General features: G+C 46.8%; 1 protein-coding gene across 1 annotated transcript in view; it reads right to left on the bottom strand.

The window, feature by feature from the left end:
* LOC144754622 (inositol 2-dehydrogenase-like) overlaps positions 1 to 22,873 on the bottom strand; it is a 190,528-nt gene that overhangs the window by 47,828 nt on the left and 119,827 nt on the right. The window contains exons 7-8 of the mRNA XM_078642640.1: positions 14,151 to 14,258; positions 8,852 to 8,970 (exon numbers count right to left, since the gene is read on the bottom strand). Coding sequence (XP_078498766.1) covers positions 8,852 to 8,970; positions 14,151 to 14,258 — 227 coding nt within the window. The remainder of the gene's footprint in view (positions 1 to 8,851; positions 8,971 to 14,150; positions 14,259 to 22,873) is intronic.

The following is a 22,873-nucleotide window of genomic DNA, read 5'->3' as shown; positions in this document are numbered from 1 at the left end:
CCCAGATCCCACCAGAGCATTCTCCCAGGCAACAGAAGAGTGAGATCTCCATCAGGGGACTCTCATATTTCTAGTGCCTCAAGAGAATCTCAGAGAGGAATGACTCCCTCTCAGAAAAAAGAGCATGAGGCAAGAATGAGGGCTGTCAAACTCCAGATAGATAGGGAGGAGGTAGCCCTGGCTCAAGCTAGACTTGCCTTGGCAAGAGAACAGAAAATGTGTGGCTTAGATGCCACTGGTGGCAGCAATATTCCTAAAGAGAAACCCAGGTCCTATGATAGTAGAAACCTGACAAAGATTGTGCCCCCCTACAAGGAAGGGGATGACATCCACAAATGGATAACTGCTCTTGAAAGAGCCTGCATGGTACAGCAGGTTCCTGAGGAACAGTGGGCAGCAATCTTATGGTACTCCTTTTCAGAGAAAGGGAGAGATAAGCTCCTCACTGTTAGACATGAGGATGCAAACAATTACCAAGTCCTGAAGAGTGTTCTGATAGATGGGTTTGGCTTAACCACTGAACAGTACAGGTTAAGGATCAGAGATACCCAGAAGACACAGACTCAGGACTGGACTGATTTTGTAGATTGTGCTACTAAGGCTCTGGAGGGTTGGCTACATGGCAGCAAAGTACATGACTTTACAGGATTGTATAATTTGATTATGAGGGAGCAGATCCTAAGTAATTGTCAGAACCAGCTCTTACACCAGCACCTGGTGGACTCAGATTTGACCTCTCCCCAAGAATTGGGAAAGAGGGCAGATAAATGGGTCAGAACCAGGATTAGGCCTAAGAATCGGGACAGTAACCAGAAGAAGGAGTCTACCAAGCCTCAAGATAAGGGTGGGGATAAAAGTAAAGAAAATACTTCCCCAGGGCCCCAAAACTCCAAGAACGGGGTGGGTCCCAAGACACTTCCTCAACTGAGAAAAAGCCTTATTGTTATGCCTGTAAACAGGTTGGGCATTACAAAACAGACAACTGTTGTCCCAAGAATAACAATAAAGAGAATATACCTCCAAAGCCAGTTCCAACACCTCCTGTTACTGTCCGCAGTAATCCCCCAGGAAGTGGGAGCACACCCAGGAATCTGAGTGGGTTTACTTTTGGAGCACAGGTGGACCCTGGCCTATCCAGGTCCCCATCACCCAATAATCTTGTTTATGAGACTGGCATGGGGTTTGCCAACTTCTCTGATTGCCCAAATACTTTGAGCAAATATAGACAAAAACCCATCATCAATGGTTTGAAAGTTGAAGCCTTTAGAGATACAGGGGCTAGCATCACCATGGTGGCTGACTGTAGTGTCCCCTCTAAGCAACTTTTACCAGGTGCCACATACCAGGTAACAAACATTGATGGAATCCAAACAAATCATCCCATGGCAGTAGTAAGTCTCAGCTGGGGAGGTGTCACTGGCCCAAAGAGAGTGGCAGTGTCATCAAACTTGCCTGTAGACTGCCTACTTTGTAATGATTTAGAAATCTCAGCCTGGGCTGAGGTTGAACAGGAAACCCATTCTAGAATGGTAAATTCCAATGGAAAGGTTAGTGGGGCTGTAATGGCTACAGCCCCAATTCAAGATGTCCTCCCTGAAAAGGTTGGTAGGGCTGAGCAACTCTCTGCCCCATCTTTAGCAAAAGCTCTTCCTGAACAGAATAGCAAAGCTGTTATGATAACAGCAGAAACCCAAACTGAGTCCCCTCCTGAAAAGGTTGGTGGGGCTGTGATGGCCACAGCCCAAACTCAAACTGATATGTGTGTTGTGAAACCTGAAATGATGGATAACTCCACACAAACTGAGAGCACAGAGGAGGATGAGAAATCTCCCCCTCACCAGACTTTAGGAAAGGATCAGCCTCCTCAGGGAACTGATCTTACCCCTGATGAAGGAACTGCCCCAGAGGTGGTTAGGCCTAGCCTGACAGAGCCTCTGATGTCAGTGGACCCTTCTCAGGTGGGACCCAGTCTGGAGCAGGTAACCTGCCCCTCTCTACCTTGCCTTAGTCAGCCCAGGGCTGCAGAGGACAAGAAGGACAGTGAGACCCAGAGGGCCCCCTGTCAAATAAAGCACCCCCATCAACAGATTAGGGGCACCAAAACTAGTAGCCCCAGTGAGGTGAAAACTTTAAAAACTCCTGAGGGAGCCCCCTTAAAAGTAGTTAGGGACCTCCCACAAATGGATTCTGTTGGGCACAGCCAAACCTGGGACCCAAAGGGCCCAAACCTGAACTGTCCCTCCAGCAAACCAAACAGAGGGACCCAGCCTCCAGCTTTAGGTAGCCAGAGGTTGACCCTGAGAGCACAGAGCAACTCAGCTGAAGAAAGAAAGGCACACATGGTGGAAGATAATTGGAGGAAGCTGAGCCCTAAATTAGTGGAGCCTCACTTCAATACTCCATATCCAAACCAGCCTTTGACTTTGCATAAACACACCCAAGGTAGTGATTCCCTATGGTGGAGACCCTCTAATACCCCAAGGGTGAGGGACTGCTTAGTGGACCATGAGACAGGGGGTACCCATGCTAGTGCAGGTACTTCCTTATATGGCCACTCAGGCAATATAGGCTTACCTGGCCAAGGATAGCCTTATCTCCTTTCGTTTGGGTGGGGGGGGGTTATGTAGGAAGGTGGCTACCTGACTATGGTTACTCCACATTTTCTGCCTTGTGTTTAGCTGGTTTTTGACTTAGTTGGCCTGGTTCCCTGCTAATCAGGGCCCCAGGCTATCTGCTCTCTCTGTAAAATGGATTCCATGTACCCTAGGTACATACCATAATTGGAAACGGACTCCTTGTCAGCCCCTGTACCATGCACTATAGGTGCTCAGGGCATAGGTGCCACCAAGGCCTACCAGGGGCTGCAGCATATCTTTTGCCACCCCTGGCTGGTTCTTAAATTGACACAACTGGCTGATCACTCAGCTGTGGCAAGGTGGTGTAATCACCTCTTGCTTAGATATAGTATACCTATATCTAAACCTATATCTGGACACATATAAACCTGTGAGTCACTCCTATGGAAGGCCTTATCAATCCTGGAGGCAGAGTGCGTGGTTTAATGTGAGATGGAGCTCTAGCATGAGCTGAGCCTGTCTGCAGCCGTCGGGAACAAATCCCTAAGCTGTTTCAGGATAATGCCATACCATATACTCTTAAGTGCATTATAATCCTCGCGGTTATATAGCAACTCTGGTTTGGCTTTATCAAAACATGTCGTGTAAGGTGTCATACGATTTGGAATACTATCCCCTCGCCAGTTCTGGCGACGGGGATAGCATTCCACCCCTCTAGAGGGGTAAGACATGTTACTTTACTTAAATGCGGTTAATTTCTAAAAGGGCCTCAGATCCACAAAATGGATGCTTCTGCCACAGACACAAGTCTGACCCCCTGAAGCTGACCGAAACTCAGCCCAAGGGGCCTGGACAAAGGGTTTCCTGTCGCAGGGCGGTGTTACAACCCCCCAGACAGGAGATAGTGGATTGTAGCAGGGAGGTTTGAAAGAAACCAGACACTGCATGGGGAGCACAAGGCTGCCCCTTGCATAATCCGGTCAAACAGGTTCTGGGGCACTCCAGCCCTCGTGCCAGCGCGGCCTGGATCAAAGGAAGGGGGTGTATCCACCCACTTCCTGGGTCCCACCCATAGGAGGGGACCTAGCAGGTAATCCAGCCCCCCAGATTCGAATAAGAGTGGGAGCAGTGCCAATGCACTTCAGATTATCCTGATGAAACATAAGAAACGAAACTCTGGACCCTTCGACATCCTACTCAACGTAGAAGACTGAAGAATCTCCCTTGTGGTCAAGGAGTGACCACCCTGTGCAAACAGGCACCATCCAGCCCTCGACGTCTGCTTTGTTGCAGTTCCCGCCGGAACTCGAGCGACAGAGATCGACGAGATCAAGCTTGCCTGCCTTCTAACAGCCCGATCCACAGTCCCTGCAGAGCTGAGACCCGTGGAGGCGACCGGAAGCGTGGGGCACGCCATCTTGAAAAGACCACGAGCCGCTGACCGTGCAGCCCACGAGTGACCCTCGAAGCTGTACAACGGGGTTTGAGAAGCCCCAACCCTGAGCCACTCTTGCACCGAAGTTCAGCCCTCCACACTCGATGAGTGCTGCGTGGGGCCCTTCTGCTTCATTTGGCTCAACGCGTTGGTCCGGTCACTTGCCAGCTGGCTTGTGGCCCCTGTACCGACGAAACTTGAAATTCGACTTGCGATTCTGGTTGCTCCAGATTTGCACCAGCTCCCCTGAAAAGGAGCCCCCACTCTGACCCTCCTGGTCCGAGTGAGAAGCAATCTTCCAGTTCCGCGTGGATTGCTTTTGCCAAGTGTTGTTTGCTCCAATCTTGAAGCCGACAGCGCCGACGGCGAGAGCCTGCGTGGGACAGATCGTGACCTGCTCCTGGACTTCGTAGATGCCCCAGAGCCCACGTGACAGCGGAGAGAAGCTCCTCGACAACCACCTTATTGCGCCCGACATTGCCTGGTTCCGTCCTGGTTCCACCCTGGTCACTGCTGAGTGACCCAGACTCTGTCCCCTCTGCTTTCAGGTACTTTTCGACTTGAGTCCACCCTTGGACTCCACCGGACACTTCTCCTTCACCTCACCTGCAGCCCTTTCAGCTCCAAGCACCAAGAGCCTGCGTGACGAAACCCGACTCAACTTCGACCCTGTGCACCCACTTCCTGTGGGTGAGGTAACATTGCAACGCCGGTGTTCCCACACTGGTACACACCTCTAGGGTCTGTGTCTTAAGTTTTGTTCCTCTAGGTTCAGCGGAAGTGTCCTTAAACTTTAACTTTGTAACTTTTACGCACCATTGGTTAACATTGATGCATGCGTGCACTTTCTGCACTGCACCCGAATCCCGCGGGCTTTTCCCGACTTCAGCATTGCTTGTCCCGACTGCTCCCAGCGATTCCCTAGGCCCTAACCACTGATCGAATGGTCCCTCTTATACCATTTTTTTAGTATATGGTTTGAGTGGCCCCTCGGCCTCATCCAAAATTGTGCAACTTTGTATGTTATACTGTGCTTTTGATTTAACGCTTGTGCCCCTTTATTCATAAAGAATACTGGGGATTGTTTTTAGTAATAAATACATATATTTTTATAATATATACTTGTGTGGTGTCCTTTCATTTGATATTACAGGATTGTATGTGGTAAAACAGCTCGCTTAACACAACCTCTTAAGTTAAGCCTTTAGGCTGCTTAGTCCATGCTACCCCTAGGATAGCTTGTCTAATAAGGTTGACTTACAACCAGACACCATAAGGGATTGTTTGGACTGATACAAGGTGGTTCCAGAACTGGAAACATCATATATCAGGCCAACTTCTCACAACTGGGTACCTTTATTTTCTCTTTCTACTGTAGAAGATTGTGACTGACATTCCTCCACTTGGGTGCTCAAAATTTCAGAGGAAAGGTACAAGTCATTGCTTTTTGTTGGTTAGATGTTTCTACTTGCTGACAATGGCTCGAGTCATCTTCTTACTTTTTTCAGGTATATTTGCTTGGAAGAAAGGTTTGTTATTGCTGTCAATTGGAACTTTGAACCCGAAGATTGGGATATTGGCTATAGGCCTCCCTGAATTTGGGGTTCACAAATGATCTCTGGGTCACCTAATGTGCTTTTCTGCTTCTGCTCTTGTGTGCTACATCCTTAGCAGCATTTATTATACCACTTGTGATGGCTCTGTAGATGGTGAGCTGCTTTTAAAGATAGTGTAGGCAGGCAAAGGTGCCAGGGGATTTTCATCATGCTGGGAATGATGTGGTCATATTTCTTCAGGCCATTGATGAGGCATGCAGAAGAATGTAGGATGCCCCTAAGGGAGTTATTGTGGAGTCTGGGAAGATGTGGGGCAGGGCATAAAGATTCAAGAGTAAAAAGGCATAAAAAGACATTCCGGAGTCGCTTTCTCAGATAAATGGTTTCACTTTCTTTAAGGAAGCTTCACAGAGCTGGTCAACACTAGTCTTTATAGGTGCTGTGTTCATTGAAGGTGATATGGGTACAGATGTACATCGGCAGCATAACATGAATTGTTATGCTGTTATTGGTGAGTAGAGTCCTCCCAAAGGAGGACATATATAAATGGACAATATCCTGTCACCGAACTGTACAGGTCCCACTTTTGAAGAAAGGGAACTGAAAAGTTCACAATGTTTTAATACATAGCATAACTGTACCATAAAAATGCCAAAAGCATGAATTAGCTGTTTTTTGTTATTAATGTTAATTATTGTCGTTTTCAACACAAATTCTTTATAAACATGTCTGGGCTGATTTTGGTATTCCATCTCCAGTAGCAGATCATGGTTAAAACAACTGTTCGGAACATCAGAAATACAAAGTTAGAGAAAGAACAAATTTCCATCTTTATTATCTCCTGTGCTCAGGCTTCTATTGTATGGTGCTGTGCAAAGTCCTATCGCTTTACACTACCCGTTTCTGTTCAGTCTAATACCATCTCATGAAAATACTGTTGACTCAGAAACCTAACCACTCTCAACGCCTCGCCACTACCATTTACTCACACTTCCACCACTGCACATGCCTTTTCATAGTCTATCTTATTCTTACAACTCTTTATCCCTTCTCTTAATGATTTACCTTTACAGTTCTCTGCTCATTTTCTACATAAATATTGGCATCGCAGCGTTCAACCAGTTTACTGCTAGGATAGGATAGGATTTATGTTTATAGAGCGCTCGATTGCCATGGCGTCTTGGCGCTAGTGTATGTGAAAAGGAGTACGGCCAGTATTACCAGGAGGACTAGGTGGAGGTAAACAGCCATGTTTTCAAACCCTTCCTAAAGAGCTGCCGATTAGATTGAAATCTCATGGCCATTGGCATTTTGTTCAATAGCTTTTCCGCACAGTTGGATCAAGTCCTGCCACCCCATCTTGCCCGCTTAATTTTAGTAATCTGGATAAGGCCCAACTTTGCAGATCTAATAGCTCGAGAGGGGGTGTAAGGTAGGAACATTTTTGGGATATCCTCGGCACCACCACTGTAAAGTGCCTTGCGTACCAGGCATAAGGCCTTAAATTCCACGCACTGCTGGCTAGGAAGCCAGAGCAGTGACTTAATTCCTGCCGAGGTTGATGGTCCTTTAGGTATGTGTAATAGTAATCGTGCTGCAGCATTCTGTAAAGACTGCCGTTTCCTCATCTGGGTCTTATCAATGCCTAGAAAAAGGGCATTGCAGTAGGCCAGTTTGGACAGGAAGAGAGCCACCTCCACTGTCTTTTGCAGTTATTGTGAGATAAATGGAAAACATCTTCTCAGGGTTTTTAATAAAAAGAAGCAAGAGGAAGTGAGACTGTTAATTTGGGCAGAAAAATTCAGCTGGTCATCGAAGATGACTCAGAGGTTTCTGACCTTAGAGACAGGGTACGGGCATTCCCCAGCCTCAACCGGCCACCAGGAGTCCTTCCACAGGGATCGGCCCTGCCCAAACTCCATCACCTCTGTTTTATCGGCTGTTCCCACCACTATTATGTTCCTAACAGTTCAACATACTTTTTGTACCTTTCATTCTGCCATACAATGAGCTACACCAAGGTCTGTATTTTCCTAGTTAATACCACTCATGTTTACTCATTCTCTTGTTATCTACAGCAAACTCTGCAATCATTTATTCTCCAATTCCACTGTACCTAGATTTTTATCCACTTAGTTCCCAACTGTCTTTTTCAAACTTTACTTTGCTTCTATTTCATGATTTGCTGTAATAAAATCACTCAAAATGACATCAAGAGGATGAGATCAGCTATAAGCAGGTACAAGCTTGAGTCCGTATTTCAATTTGCAAGTGAATAATAGATTGTTCAGTTCAAGTGAGTAAGAATTAGATAGTTACTAAAAAACAAGAAATGTCAAAACACTGATTTTTTAGCAAGAACACAGCAGGATGATAGAAGAACATTTACAGATCTGACACTTGTATCATTCAGGTCGACACAAAGATTGCTGATTTGTCACTGTGTTTTCCTGTATTAGGAGTCAAATATGTATCCATGTGCTGAAATGGGTTCCGCACTCACCTCCCTCCCCAACAGCCAAACCACAGGGTTCAATAGGTATAGTTTGATAGTCATGCCGTGCCATGTATACACATGGCTATATTACTTTAGTTAATACTTTAACATCAGATAAATAAACCCTGAATAAAACCACAGTTAAATCGGTAAATAGGAATAATGAAATGCATGCAGACCTGCCAACACTGGGATAATTTCCACCATGAGATGGTGCAGAGGAGGAGGAAATGGGAGTCTTAAAGGGACTAGGTTGTGGGGCTCTGCCTACTTCATCGTGCCAGGCACTTACTGGGAAGCCAACCAGTATTGTGCCCCACAACAAAACCAAAGTCCTCTGGAGCCAGTTAATAAGTCCTGGGAAGGTTTTAAAAAACCTTAAATGTATTTATTTATTCAGTGTATTCTATAGCGCGAGCAAGGCCCAAGCCTGGGTGTCAGAGCGCTTTACAGTTCAGCAGCATTCAACTTCCGTAGATATACAAGTCCTTTAGGTAAATGATCTTCTGAAAAGCATTCACACACAAGCTGGAAACCCCACTCTTTCGAAGTGTTTCTACCTCATCTTAATATTCACCATTTAATACGACCACTTCACTGCAGGGAACAAGTAAAGAGTGCTGTCACCATGTGTCATACTGAGACACTTGTCAGTTGGAGAGTGTTTGGAGAGCAGGGCTGTTGAGGAGCATGTTATGAGAAAGACAGAGACATGGCAGGCGGAAATAGAACCCTAATGTCTTGAGCATGCCTTGCAGATTGGGGTCAAGAGTACACTATTGAGTACCTCTAATCTCTGGTCACAACTTCTGGTGCAGTGTTGACTGATGTCGAGGGTAACAATGGCTCCGCTTGAAAACTTCATACTAATCGCAACTGTGTCTGCATCCTTCAGAGAGGCAATGTCTGTGAAGCAAAAGAGGAAAGTAAATGCAGAAGTCAACTCTCAAAAACTAACATGGAAATAGGGTGGAAAAAAGTTCTGAGCCAGTCAAACTACCCCATCAAAAGCAACTGGGGTGAGTAATGTGTCAGATTAGGACAATCATGACATGTTTAGCACAAGTGTACTGATTAAGTATGTGCAGTTCATACATTGCTTACTCCCTTATATTGAACAAGACAATAGAAGACGTGCAGTGTGGGGAGGGGGGTGCATTCGAGCCGGGAAAACCTCTGTAAATACAGGTTAAGAGTGTAGGAAGGTAGATCCCTGACTATGGTTGCCCCCAACTTTTTGCCTGGTGTTTTGCTGGTTTTCTGACTTAGTTGACCTGGGGCCCTGCTATTCAGGACCCCAGGCCTACTGCTCTCTCTGTAAAATGGATTCCATGTACCTTAGGTACATATCTAATTGGATACTGAGTCACCTTATCAGTCCCTGTACAGAGTACCTTAGGTGCCCAGGGCATAGGTGTACCCAGGGCCTACCAGGGGCTGAAGCATGTATTATGCCACCCCTGGCTGGCCATCCAAAACTGACACAACTGGCTGCTTGACAGCTGGGGCAAGGTGGTGTAATCACCCCTTGCTTTAGATATAGTATACCTATATCTAACCCTAAAATGGACACACAGATCTCCTATCAGTCACTCCTATGGCAGGCCTTGACAATCCTGAAGGCAGAGTGCTTGGAATCGTGTGAGATAGTGCTCTGGCATGAGCTGAGCCTGTCTGCGGCTTTCGGGATCCATCCCTTAGCCGTTTCCATGATATCGCATACCATATACTCTTAAGTGCATTATAATCCTCGCGGTTATATGCCAACTCTGGTATCGCTTTATCAAAACATGTCGAGTAAGGTGTCATACGAATTGGAATACTAACCCCTCGCCAATTCTGGCGACGGGGTTAGCATTCCACCCTTCTAGAGGGACACGACATGTATGTAACCTGTAACCCCGGTTAAAGTCAGACAGAGCCTTAGCTCCACAAAATGGATGCTGCCACCGAGACACAAGTCTGCCCTCCTGCTGCTGGGAGTCCTCCCAGCCCAGGAGGCAAGGACAAAGGGTTTCCTGCCAGGGGCGGTGCCAGCACCGTCCCAGACAGGATTTTGTGTATTCTAGGTAGGCGGGGCTTTAGAGGAAGGTGACTGCAAGTGGCACCCCGGTGCTCACTGTGCATAGGCCGGCTGGAACCAGTTGCAGGGGCACTCCAGCCCCTGGCCTGGGGAAAGCCCACCAAAGGAGAGGGGTGTAACCACCCCCCTCCTAGTCCCACCCATAGGGCAGGACTTAGTCGCGTGCCAGCCCCTTTTTGCAGGATAAAGGTAGGAACTGGCCCCCTTCCAGATCAGATCATCTTTGAATCCTGAAACTACTTTCTGCAAGAAGGAACTCAAGACTCTTCTCAAGATTTCTCCCTTGTGACTAAGGAGTAGTCACCCTGCAGCAGCAGGCACCAACCAAGTATCGCGGTTTGTTGCCAGTCTCTCCTTCGGATCAAGACTGCTCCAGCACGACGAGAACCGGCTTCCCTGGCACCTCTGACCTCAACCTACATCATCAGCCCAGCTGTGATCCGTGGGTGCGACGAGACCTCGAGGGACCGGCCATCTTCAGAACTGCACGACGCTTGTCCAGCACGACCCCCGAGTGACCCTCGACTGAGTGCTTTGGGGTAAGAGAAGCCCCGACCCTGAGCAGCTCCAGCACCGAAGTTCAGCCCCCCTGCATCCACGAGATCTGCGTGGGGCCCTTCTGCTCTTTGCTGCCAACCGCGTTGTCCAGGTCGCTTGCCCGTTGGCTAGTGACCCCTTCACGACGCTCCACGACGACAACTACTGCTGGTCTGGTTGCTCCAGACTAGCCCTTGCTCCCCTCCAACAGAGGAGCACCCTGGACCCTCCTGGTCCACTCAAGACGCCATTTTAGGTCCACCGCGTGGGCCTTGCATTTGCCAAGACTTGTTGCCCAATCCTGGGTCCAGCGACGTCGACAGCAAGAACCTTCGTGGGACAGCTCGCACCTCCATCCTGGTCGCAGACAACGCCTCCTGGTCCGAGAGACTGCAGAGCCCAGCAGCGCCCACTCACCTGGCTGAGGTGACTTCGTCCGGTGCCATCCTGGTGCCCACTCAAATCACTGGCTAGTGATTCAGAACTTGGTCCCCTCTGCTTACAGGTTTCTTCTTCCCTGATCCAAGCTTGGATCACTCCGAACTTTCTTCACTAGTGAGCACTCTGTATCAGTCCAAACAACCCTTATTGATGATTGGTTGTAAGTCAACCTTATAGACCAGCTATCCTAGTAGCATGGATACGAGCAGTCTAAGGCTAAGACTCTAGAGGGCGTGTTAAGCCAGCTGTTTTACCATCACATTACCCCTTGAACACCAAGTGAAAGGACACCACACAAGTTGTTATGAAAATAAACAGATATTTATTTATAACAAGACTACCCTGAACTCTTTATGAGTCAGGGAGCTAAGCACATAACAAAACTCTTAAGAAAATACTTTAAGTCGCACAATTTACACAAATGCCCTAGGGGCACGAAAAACCATATACACAGTAAGTGGAATGCGAACTTGCTAGCAGGTAAGTAATACTTTTCTAGACTCAGGAATCGCTAGGCCTACAATTCTAAACACTGGGATTAGATGCAGGAGGCCTGTGGACGTCGTGTGCAGAGTGGGAACTCTCACGCGTAAGGCGGGAAAAAGTCTATGGAGGCTAGCAGTTGCAAAGTTACTGTTCTCGGGCGAACCCGACTAGGTGGGTCGAAAACAAGAGTGGATCCGAACACTTAGGGTGTTGGACTATGCTGGAGCACCGGAGTACTCAGGTTACCTAGCCCAGGGGCTGCGGCTGCATAGGGTTGAAGTTGCGTCGGAAACCCTCGTTGAAGATCCAGGAGCCTGAAGAAAGAGTTGCTGGCAGGCGGCCAGTGAAGAAAGTTCGGAGTGATCCAAGCCTGGATCAGGGAAGAAGAAACCTGTAAGCAGAGGGGACCAAGTTCTGAATCACTAGCCAGTGATTTGAGTGGGCACCAGGATGGCACCGGACGAAGTCACCTCAGCCAGGTGAGTGGGCGCTGCTGGGCTCTGCAGTCTCTCGGACCAGGAGGCGTTGTCGGCGACCAGGATGGAGGTGCGAGCTGTCCCACGAAGGTTCTTGCTGTCGACGTCGCTGGACCCAGGATTGGGCAACAAGTCTTGGCAAATGCAAGGCCCACGCGGTGGACCTAAAATGGCGTCTTGAGTGGACCAGGAGGGTCCAGGGTGCTCCTCTGTTGGAGGGGAGCAAGGGCTAGTCTGGAGCAACCAGACCAGCAGTAGTTGTCGTCGTGGAGCGTCGTGAAGGGGTCACTAGCCAACGGGCAAGCGACATGGACAACGCGGTTGGCAGCAAAGAGCAGAAGGGCCCCACGCAGATCTCGTGGATGCAGGGGGGCTGAACTTCGGTGCTGGAGCTGCTCAGGGTCGGGGCTTCTCTTACCCCAAAGCACTCAGTCGAGGGTCACTCGGGGGTCGTGCTGGACAAGCGTCGTGCAGTTCTGAAGATGGCCGGTCCCTCGAGGTCTCGTCGCACCCACGGATCACAGCTGGGCTGATGATGTAGGTTGAGGTCAGAGGTGCCAGGGAAGCCGGTTCTCGTCGTGCTGGAGCAGTCTTGATCCGAAGGAGAGACTGGCAACAAACCGCGATACTTGGTTGGTGCCTGCTGCTGCAGGGTGACTACTCCTTAGTCACAAGGGAGAAATCTTGAGAAGAGTCTTGAGTTCCTTCTTGCAGAAAGTAGTTTCAGGATTCAAAGATGATCTGATCTGGAAGGGGGCCAGTTCCTACCTTTATCCTGCAAAAAGGGGCTGGCACGCGACTAAGTCCTGCCCTATGGGTGGGACTAGGAGGGGGGTGGTTACACCCCTCTCCTTTGGTGGGCTTTCCCCAGGCCAGGGGCTGGAGTGCCCCTGGAACTGGTGCCAGCCGGCCTATGCACAGTGAGCACCGGGGTGCCACTTGCAGTCACCTTCCTCTAAAGCCCTGCCTACCTAGAATACACAAAATCCTGTCTGGGACGGTGCTGGCACCGCCCCTGGCAGGAAACCCTTTGTCCTTGCCTCCTGGGCTGGGGGGACTCCCAGCAGCAGGAGGGCAGACTTGTGTCTCGGTGGCAGCATCCATTTTGTGGAGCTAAGGCTCTGTCTGACTTTAACCGGGGTTACAGGTTACATACATGTCGTGTCCCTCTAGAAGGGTGGAATGCTAACCCCGTCGCCAGAATTGGCGAGGGGTTAGTATTCCAATTCGTATGACACCTTACTCGACATGTTTTGATAAAGCGATACCAGAGTTGGCATATAACCGCGAGGATTATAATGCACTTAAGAGTATATGGTATGCGATATCATGGAAACGGCTAAGGGATGGATCCCGAAAGCCGCAGACAGGCTCAGCTCATGCCAGAGTACTATCTCACACGATTCCAAGCACTCTGCCTTCAGGATTGTCAAGGCCTGCCATAGGAGTGACTGATAGGAGATCTGTGTGTCCATTTTAGGGTTAGATATAGGTATACTATATCTAAAGCAAGGGGTGATTACACCACCTTGCCCCAGCTGTCAAGCAGCCAGTTGTGTCAGTTTTGGATGGCCAGCCAGGGGTGGCATAATACATGCTTCAGCCCCTGGTAGGCCCTGGGTACACCTATGCCCTGGGCACCTAAGGTACTCTGTACAGGGACTGATAAGGTGACTCAGTATCCAATTAGATATGTACCTAAGGTACATGGAATCCATGTTACAGAGAGAGCAGTAGGCCTGGGGTCCTGAATAGCAGGGCCCCAGGTCAACTAAGTCAGAAAACCAGCAAAACACCAGGCAAAAAGTTGGGGGCAACCATAGTCAGGGATCTACCTTCCTACAAAGAGGCACAGAAATACAGAAACATGAAAAATTGTAATAGACTGAGAAACTAACTCATTCATAATACCCACAAGATGAATTTCCGTCCAATAATCATTCAGCCAAAAAAAGAACTTGATCGTTCATACATAGGAAAACAGTGACATGTTGGGATTTTGAAAGTAACAGATATTATAAACAACTAATATCTCTGAAATAATGCACAGCCTAGAAGCTCACCAACGCAGAAGGCATGTCCCAGTGAAAATATTGTGTCCGGTGCTCTCTCACCAAGCAGCCAACTGATAAAATCAATGTCATGTATAGCAGCATCATAGAAAATCCCACCTGTAGTTAAAAAAAGAGACAGTGTGAGTGGTGTAGGAGAGATCAGCTGGGTTCACCAATTTTCAATTTATGTTCAAATGAATATGTTTTGTGTTCTTTCTTTAAAAAAAATGTTTATTGCCCTTTTTAATTGATATTGACCATCCAGCAATGACACAGTATTAGTACATAATCAGTATACTTCCAGGAGGCCACCGCTGTGTCATCATTGGTAGGTTTGTGGTCTTTTTTATACCTTTTTCATGAATTATACACAGTACCAGCGCTTGAAGTTGTGAGCACTACAGTGATACAAGTTTCTACCTTGGAGCCTGCTCCACTGAAATAAACATTATATCACAACTTGCATTACAAGAGGTTTTGAATTTATCTGTACCACAGATACTATCAAAGACAGAAAGTGATGACTGAAGACAGGCCTTATACTTACAAAGCAATTTAAGCAAACTCCTCTTAAGCAATACATGAAGACCCCCACAATGGGCAAGAGTATGTGCCATGCTCTGGTCTAACTGGCCATCCAAATAGCTTAACAAAGGATACACCCCACAAAAGATTCATCACATCATATAATTAGGCCTACAATTAGGGCAGTATCAGAACTTGAACAAAGAAAAGGGGGAAAAGACAGCCACAATGCACAACATACTTCATATAATTTGATTTATTATTGATATAGTGCACATGCTCACCCCAGAAGCATCTGGCCCTGACAGAACGGACTAAACTAAACCTGACCATACATAAAACAGTAGAAGGGATCACAAATGGGCTGTAAGCTTCATCTAATAAGATAGTTTTAAGAGTTTTTCCAAAAGCTAAATGATCGTGAAGACCTCAAATCTGAATTCGAAGGTTGTGCTAAGGCACAGGGCCCAGAAGCCCTAGGGTGCGTCCACGCACACCAAGTGTCTAATCCGAGGGACTCGTAGTAAGATAAGGAAGTCCAAATGCAGGGCCTTAAAGTCGAGTTAAGAAAAAAAAAACACGTAGAAAAGAGTAATCATACCAGTAGCAGACAGGTATTTGGCCATAGCTGGCCTGATCTGAATGCTCTGCAGCTTGGTAAGTGCCAATTTGGACAACTAAAGTACAGAATATTACAGCAGTTGATTTGAGACAGCACATGCAAAGCCCATCTTAGTATGAAGTATGAAGTTCTGTCTGAAAAAATAGAAGAATCTTTCTAGAATTATAAAGTACATTAACAATTTAAGGAAAACACAGTTAATTTGAGCTTTAAAGAAGAGATCCTCATGCATAGGGACTCCAAGGGATTTGATCTAAACTGTTGGAAAACTGTGGAGGTGCTCAGAGCAGGGAAGGCCAGGCAGTATGCTAGCCAGCAGAAGCTCCTTTTTGTTGACATTTAATTTCAGATAAGAGAGGCTCTTTCAACACTCAATTAGGATGTATATCTACATATTAGATGACAAACCACACTAAGTTGTTTATCTGCACTGTAATATTCCCCCGGAAGAGTTACCAACATTAGGGAAATTGCTGGTGGCACTCCATTCATTATGGGGAGCACTGCATGAACAACCGCACACCCATGCAGTGATACATACTCTTTACCTGATGGGAGGTCGACATCTCATCACATGGTTATACAAAGCAATTAGGGAACACGCTGACATCTCTTTGGTTCACCTTTGTCGCCTCTGGGTGGAGGACTTAACAAGACATCTTCACAACACTGAGTGGTCTAGAGCCCTGTAGTCCCCTAAAACTGTTTTGAGGAACGCTCATTTAAAAATATCCAACATATGATCCTTCACAAGGCTTACCTTACACCCTCTCGATTAAATCTAATGTCCCTCACAGCAAATCCCCCTTGTCCTAGATGTTTTACCCAAGTTGCTGACTTCTGGCACATGCTCTGGTCCTGCCCTAAAATAGCAAGTTTTTGGGACATGCTTCATTGAGCACGGTCACAGAAACCACCACATTAAATTCAAGGGAGGCTACTGCTCTAGGTATTTTCCACAGTCAAAAAATCACAGGGTATGGATGCAATTCACCAATCTCGCCCTCCTGTTGGCCAAGCATCTCTTAACTACACAATGGAAGGCCCAACACCCCACCCCACTCCCGGCTCTCTTTATATGGCCTACGGCACTACTTAGATGGGGAGAAGCAAAAACCTCTGCACTGTATTGGGATGAGGCCGGTCGTATTGTGGTATATAAATAAATAATACCGGATCTAGGTTTGTCTGGACTTAGCAATAACAGATAGCTCAATAAAATAAGAGTCAGGATTCGAGGTAGTAGGAGTTTGCAGGTTTATTACAGCATAAAGGACAGGAACAGGACAACCTGCACAGGAATAGGATGGCAGCACTGCCGGGGGCAGAATCGGGATCGGCGTAACATTTAATAACAATACACGAATATATATACTAAAACAGTTGCATTACAATACATACGATAGGCGGAGCAGTGGGTGTGGTCAATAGCAGTCGCGAAAGATAAGGGTGAAAGTAGGTGTAACAGAGGCGTATACATAGACATGTGATGCAAACGTAACAGAATATGTCATGAATGGGGCGGAAACATGGAGGGGGCTACCTAAGGAGCCGGGACCTCTGACCTAATGGTGCGCGCAAACTGGCAATGACGTGTTACTAGGAGAAGCTGGGGGCTACGAACTCTATGCTAGGAGCAGAGACTGAAGTCTGGAGAGTCAGGGCGACATGTACCTAAACAGTATCTAGTATCTGATGTTTAGAGAACATGTTGATATGAACTAAGAGTCAGGAGGGGAGAGGCTAACGGACTCTAAGACTGGAGCATGCATTATTCTACATGTAGTGCGTGATGAAGAATATTAAATGACCATTAAATGCAGTATTTCTCTTACATGGAGACGTAAAGGCTAGACAATGACGGAAACTATTGATGCGATTCAGTAGCTTAGGAATGCAGAGAAGGAGGACTGAACTGATAACTGGAATCATAACATACTCTTGGCAGACTCAGAGGCAGAGCCAGGCTGAGCCGGGCACTGCGAGGCAGGAAGTAAGTGAAGGGTCGAGGATACAGGTGGGGGCTGTATCGCTCCTCAGTGAGGCTTCAGGAGACAGGAGCTGAATCTGGTGTCCGGGCCCTTTTGAGGCCTAGAAACGGGGACTTTACAATGGAATAACGTGCACACTGAGAAACGTGGCAACGTAACTTTACATAGGCCTGATATTCGTAGTATTCACGAGAACTGGAAATTGGCATACTAGAGGTGGACACAACTGTAATTGCGTCTTTAATCGAAAATGGGGAATACATATGCATATCAATCATGCACAGATAATATATGATGGAGGACGCGTAGGGACACAGAACATGGCAAAATTTACTTTTCCACATTCCCTCCTTGTCACTACGTTTCCATCAGGAAACATCAATATTTATGATACCATCTATCATTTCATACAGTATCATTTGCTCGTCTCGAATTATCCTGGAACGGGTTTTAGAACGGGGCTTGGGACTAGGAATACAAGAGGTAGCACAAATGCCGCAAATCGCAGGGCCACATTGTATACAGAGGCAGCAGCTGAATATGATCGCTACTGCAATACCTAGAAAAGACAAGACTTTCCATCCCCAAGCGGAAATTATATTCCAGAACCAACCGGACCATGTCCAGGTGCCTGGGTCTTGGTGTAACAGATGGGCAATTTTATGGAGTCTGGTTATAGCTGAATAAACAGACGGCGCGTTATTTGGAATGAAAATGCAGCAACTGGATCCGATGACTCTACAGGCCCCGCCCCTATCGGCCAATATGACGTCAAGGACGAGACGATTCTGTAAAACGACAAATCTCATAGCAGATTGCTCTTCGGTTAAGTTACCTAGGGCAGAGGCAGTCTCATTGACTACTGCTTCAAGGGTTCTGGTTAACCTACGGATTAACTTACTATTCTGGATAGGTCCTATAAAGAAGAAGAAACCTCTATTGAAATCTGTATACTGTTCTAGAGCAGTTTCAGTATAATCGACAATGGGGGACTCGATCTCCCTTCTATGTCTAATGTGTACTAGATGTGTGTTTCTGTGATAATCAGATGGGGCTAGGAAAACAGGTGGCAGTAGGAAGGCAATGTAACAGGTTCCCTCCCAATCGAGGGGCAGACGAACATATGCGGTCTGACCACAAATAAAATAAGAATGACGTGAAGCTTTGAAAATAGATTTCCCACTGTCACTATACTTGACAATAGTAGTACAATCGCTATGTCCTACATGTACGGAACCATTATTTCTAACACATAATTCGCCTTTGACTGGTAGTACTGAAATAGCAGGTAAGTCTGGAGTGGAATCAGACTGAACATTCAGGACCATGAAATTCGAAGAATAATTACCTAGATTGTAAACTTCGTTTTCTAGATCTAACCCTGTTCTGTGGGGAAGACCTTGCTTGTCTGGAAAACATGTACTGTTAAGAAAAGACATATCTGTTGAGGATGACGTTAACGTGGACCATGCTCCACACGAACCATTATGTGAAAATGGATAAGGAAAGAGTGGCAGAACTCCCTTCGGGGTCTGGAAAGGGGGGAGTCGACCACACACCCAACAATTAGTGGCATTGCTGGTCTGGTGTGAATAATGTAACATGCGGATGAAAGAATTATTACGCATAGCGAGGCGGTAAGAGAGTTCATGAGGAGGTAGATCACTAAACGTGTGCTCTACTGTAGCATTGGAAGACTTATTTACATGAGAAACGGGAAAATACAGGTAAAATGCATAACTGGTGCCGGAAACCATAATGCTGAGAACTAATATGAAACATAGAAAAACGATACATCGAATTGAGTTTTGACAAACTCTCTCACTATGGGGGTCTATTTTATACATGTCAGAAACCGGTCTAACCGTTTCACCTAGGGGAGGACTTAGACAATCAAACTGGCTGACTTATTTTACTAGACCTTAACTTGAGTTTATACTCCTGTTGCGGAGCTTTCTCTAACAGGGAGGGTGCAGTAACATTGTCTTTTGCGGGACAGTCCTTAAGAATAGTACTTTGGCAGTCTTTAGAATCCTGGGAAATGTTCTTTGAGACAGGTGCCAGTCCATTAAATTTTTTAATATGCGAAAGGTGCACCCAGCCTTTGCGTCCCTCCAACTTCACGGCTGTACGGGTGGCCAGGAGGACCTGTCGGGGCTCCTTCCAGCGAGGCTCCAGTGGACTTGAACGGTCGAAATTTCGCACTAGGACCATGGATCCGGGAACGATTTCATGCGGTGCCACCTCGGTATTGTCTGGAAATGCGGCAGCAACCTGTGAACGACAAGAGTTGAGGGCAGACATCAAGGAAGCTAGGTAATCTGTCAGCATATTACTTGAAACATCGGTAATACTTCGGGGTCTAGGAGTACCCCACATGTTAGGGGGGCGGCCGAATACGACCTCGTACGGGGACAGACCTGATCTGGAATGTGCGACCATGCGCATATAGAACAGAGCAACTGGCAGAGCTACTAGCCAGTCTACACCTTTCTCTTGACAAACCTTTGCAATTCGGATTTTCAGGGTCTGGTTATGTCTCTCTACGAGACCGGCTGCTTCAGGATGGCGTACACAATGAAACTTCCACTGGTACCCTAACAAAAGGGAAACGTGCTTCATAAGTTCAGATGAGAATGGCTGGCCGTTGTCAGAATATACGACTCTAGGGAGTCCATAACGGGGGAAGAACTCACGAACCAACTGCTTGGCAGTGGTCGCGGCTGTGTAATCTGGGACTGGATATGCCTCCGTCCACCTGGACAAAGCGCATACAACTACAAGGACATACTTGAAACCTCGACATCGCTCCATCTGAATGTAATCCATCTGAAGGACTTCAAAAGGGTGGTCAGGGGGCTGGAATCCACCTTGTTCCACCGGGACACTTTTGCCTGGATTAAACTGACAACATATCATACAGGTACGGACTTTCTGCTTGGCTGCAGCTCGTAAATGCTTGTTGAACCAAATATTCTGGATACTGTCTAACATGGCTTTTTCTCCTAAATGTGCTGGACTATGTGCGGTATTAATAATGACTTGAACCATAGAGTCGGGGAGAAACCATGTGGTTCTACCCTTTGTTAACCATCCTTGATCTGTCTGTACCCCTCCTTGTTCGGACCATTTCTTGATTTCATCGGGAGTAGCATGTAACTGGATATCTATGACATCTTGAGTAGGGTCTTTAACTGTCATGCATGTAGTCGGATCTGGAGTGTATGTCGGTGTCTTATTTACTGGAATGTCTGGTGTCTGAGCTGTAAGCTTGGCTGTGCGATCTGCTAGATCATTACCCTGGGAAATAATGTCAGTAACTTTCGTATGTGCTTTGCACTTCATGATAGCAATGGATGTCGGTAAATGTATGGCATCTAACAGAGCCTGAATGAGGAGACCATGCTGAATCTTGGTTCCATGAGAAGTCATGAAACCTCTCTCCTGCCAGAGCACTCCGAAGTCGTGTACGACTCCAAATGCATAACGTGAATCTGTGTAGACATTAACTTTCAGGTTCTTGGCGTGAATGCAGGCTTGAGTCAGAGCAACTAGCTCCGCTGCTTGAGCAGACAGGGTGTCAATACGGTGTGTCTCTATAACTTCAGTGTCAGTAGTTACTGCATACGCGGCTACTAGTTCTCCTGTACTAGTTCTCATGCATGAACCATCCACATAAAGTGTCAGGTCGGGGTCTGGTAATGGAATATCTGTCAGATCTTGTCTTGGCTTTGTCATGATGTTAACTACTTCCACACAATCGTGTGTGGCAGAATTCGAAGTAACTGATGGTAACAGTGTAGCAGGATTTAAAACGTTGCAGCGTCTGATCTCTATGTGTGGCTGGAACAGTGTCAATTCATAACCTGTTAAACGTGCAATTGTCAAGTGCTGAGTTTGTGTTCGGTTTAAAAGAACTTCCATGGAGTGTGGAACTTGTACTGTCAGGGAGTGTCCTAATACTATGGAATCACTTTGTCTGATAGCTAGTGCTGTGGCTGCAACTGACTTGAGGCACGCAGGCAGAGCCTGGGCTACAGGATCTAATGTGCTCGAAAAATAAGCACAGGGCTTGTACTGTCCTGCTTGATCTTGTGTGAGGACAGATAATGCTGTACCTTCACGTTCAGTGACGAAAAGTGTAAAAGGCTTACTGTAGTTCGGTGTTGCCAGAACTGGAGCTCGGCATAGGGCCCTCTTTAACTCATTGAAACTAAGTGTATGTTCAGATGTCCAAGGGAGGACAGTCGATACGGCTTCCTCCTGTGTCGTTAACTGTATCAGTGGCTTGGCTAGAAATGCATACTGAGGAATCCATTGTCTGCAATAAGAAGTAAGGCCAATAAAAGCACGTACCTCCTTCTGGGTCTTGGGCTGAGGAAGACTCGCTATTAACTGGATTCGGTCTGGTGTCAACTGCCTCCCCCTCTTGGACAGTAAGTGTCCTAAGTAGACCACTTGCTGGACACAGAATTGAAGCTTCGAAGGGGACACCTTGTGTCCCATCTCGGCTAGGAAATACAAGACTGTAAGGGATGCTCGCTCGCAAGCACGTTCAGAACGGGCTGTGATCAGGAGATCATCGACATACTGGAGCAGGGCAGTGTCAGTTGGCATGTGAATGTTGTCTAGTTGTCTCTTGAGTGCTTGACTGTAAATACTAGGACTTTCTGTGAAACCTTGAGGAGCGCGTGTGAACATATAGCTCCTTCCATTTAAACAAAATCCGAAAAGAAACTGGCTGTCTGGATGAATGGGGACACTGAAAAATGCGTTCTTGAGGTCTATGACTGTAAAAAATGAGGCTTCGGAATCAATGGCTGTCAATAGGGAAGAGATATCTGGGACAACTGGGTACTGGGGAATAATACATTTATTAAGTTCTCGGAGATCAATCACTAAACGATATACTGGAGGTGCATTCGGATCAGTACGTTTCATGACTGGAATGATCGGAGAATTGCATACATTGGAGTCAGTTTCTACAACTACTCCTTGAGCCATGAGCTCGTCAATAATTTTGGATAAGGCTGCTACAGCCTCAGGTGGCAATCTGTACTGTCTTATTCGTGGTAACACTACACCTGGCTTGAGAGTCACACGATGGGGTGTGATTTGCATAAAGCCGACATCAGTTGGACCTTGCGCCCATAGATGCTGCGGAACATTAGACAATCTTGGATCAAAATCTCGTAATACATAGTGACCCTTGAAGTCACGTAGGAACAGTCGTATTCCCTCTGGGGAACAGCATATAACTGCACCTAACTCTTTCAGTGTTTTAATGCCTAATAGATTTTCTGGACATGACTTAGTAAGTAACAGATCAGTAGTGCGGGACAATGGACCTACTTCTAGAGTAATTGGCTTTGATATTTCATTTACAATAGGCTTTCCTGAAAATCCAAGGGAAACATTTCTTGAGCCTGAGAGCGGAGCCCCTGGAACTTCGGCGTGACTGATGGTGGTCCTACTTGCCCCTGTATCAATCAAAAACTTTCTGTCTTTCCCTAATACTTGACTGTGAACATAGGGACCTTCTTGATCTACAGGTATCTCGATGAGAGGCAAGCCTACCTCCCTCTCTAGGCTGT

The sequence above is a fragment of the Lissotriton helveticus genome, chromosome 5_1 (assembly GCF_964261635.1).
Source record: "Lissotriton helveticus chromosome 5_1, aLisHel1.1, whole genome shotgun sequence".
NCBI classification, from domain to species: domain Eukaryota; kingdom Metazoa; phylum Chordata; class Amphibia; order Caudata; family Salamandridae; genus Lissotriton; species Lissotriton helveticus.
The sequence above is the reverse complement of the archived record's forward strand: the minus strand, read 5'-3'. Positions and strand labels throughout refer to the sequence as shown.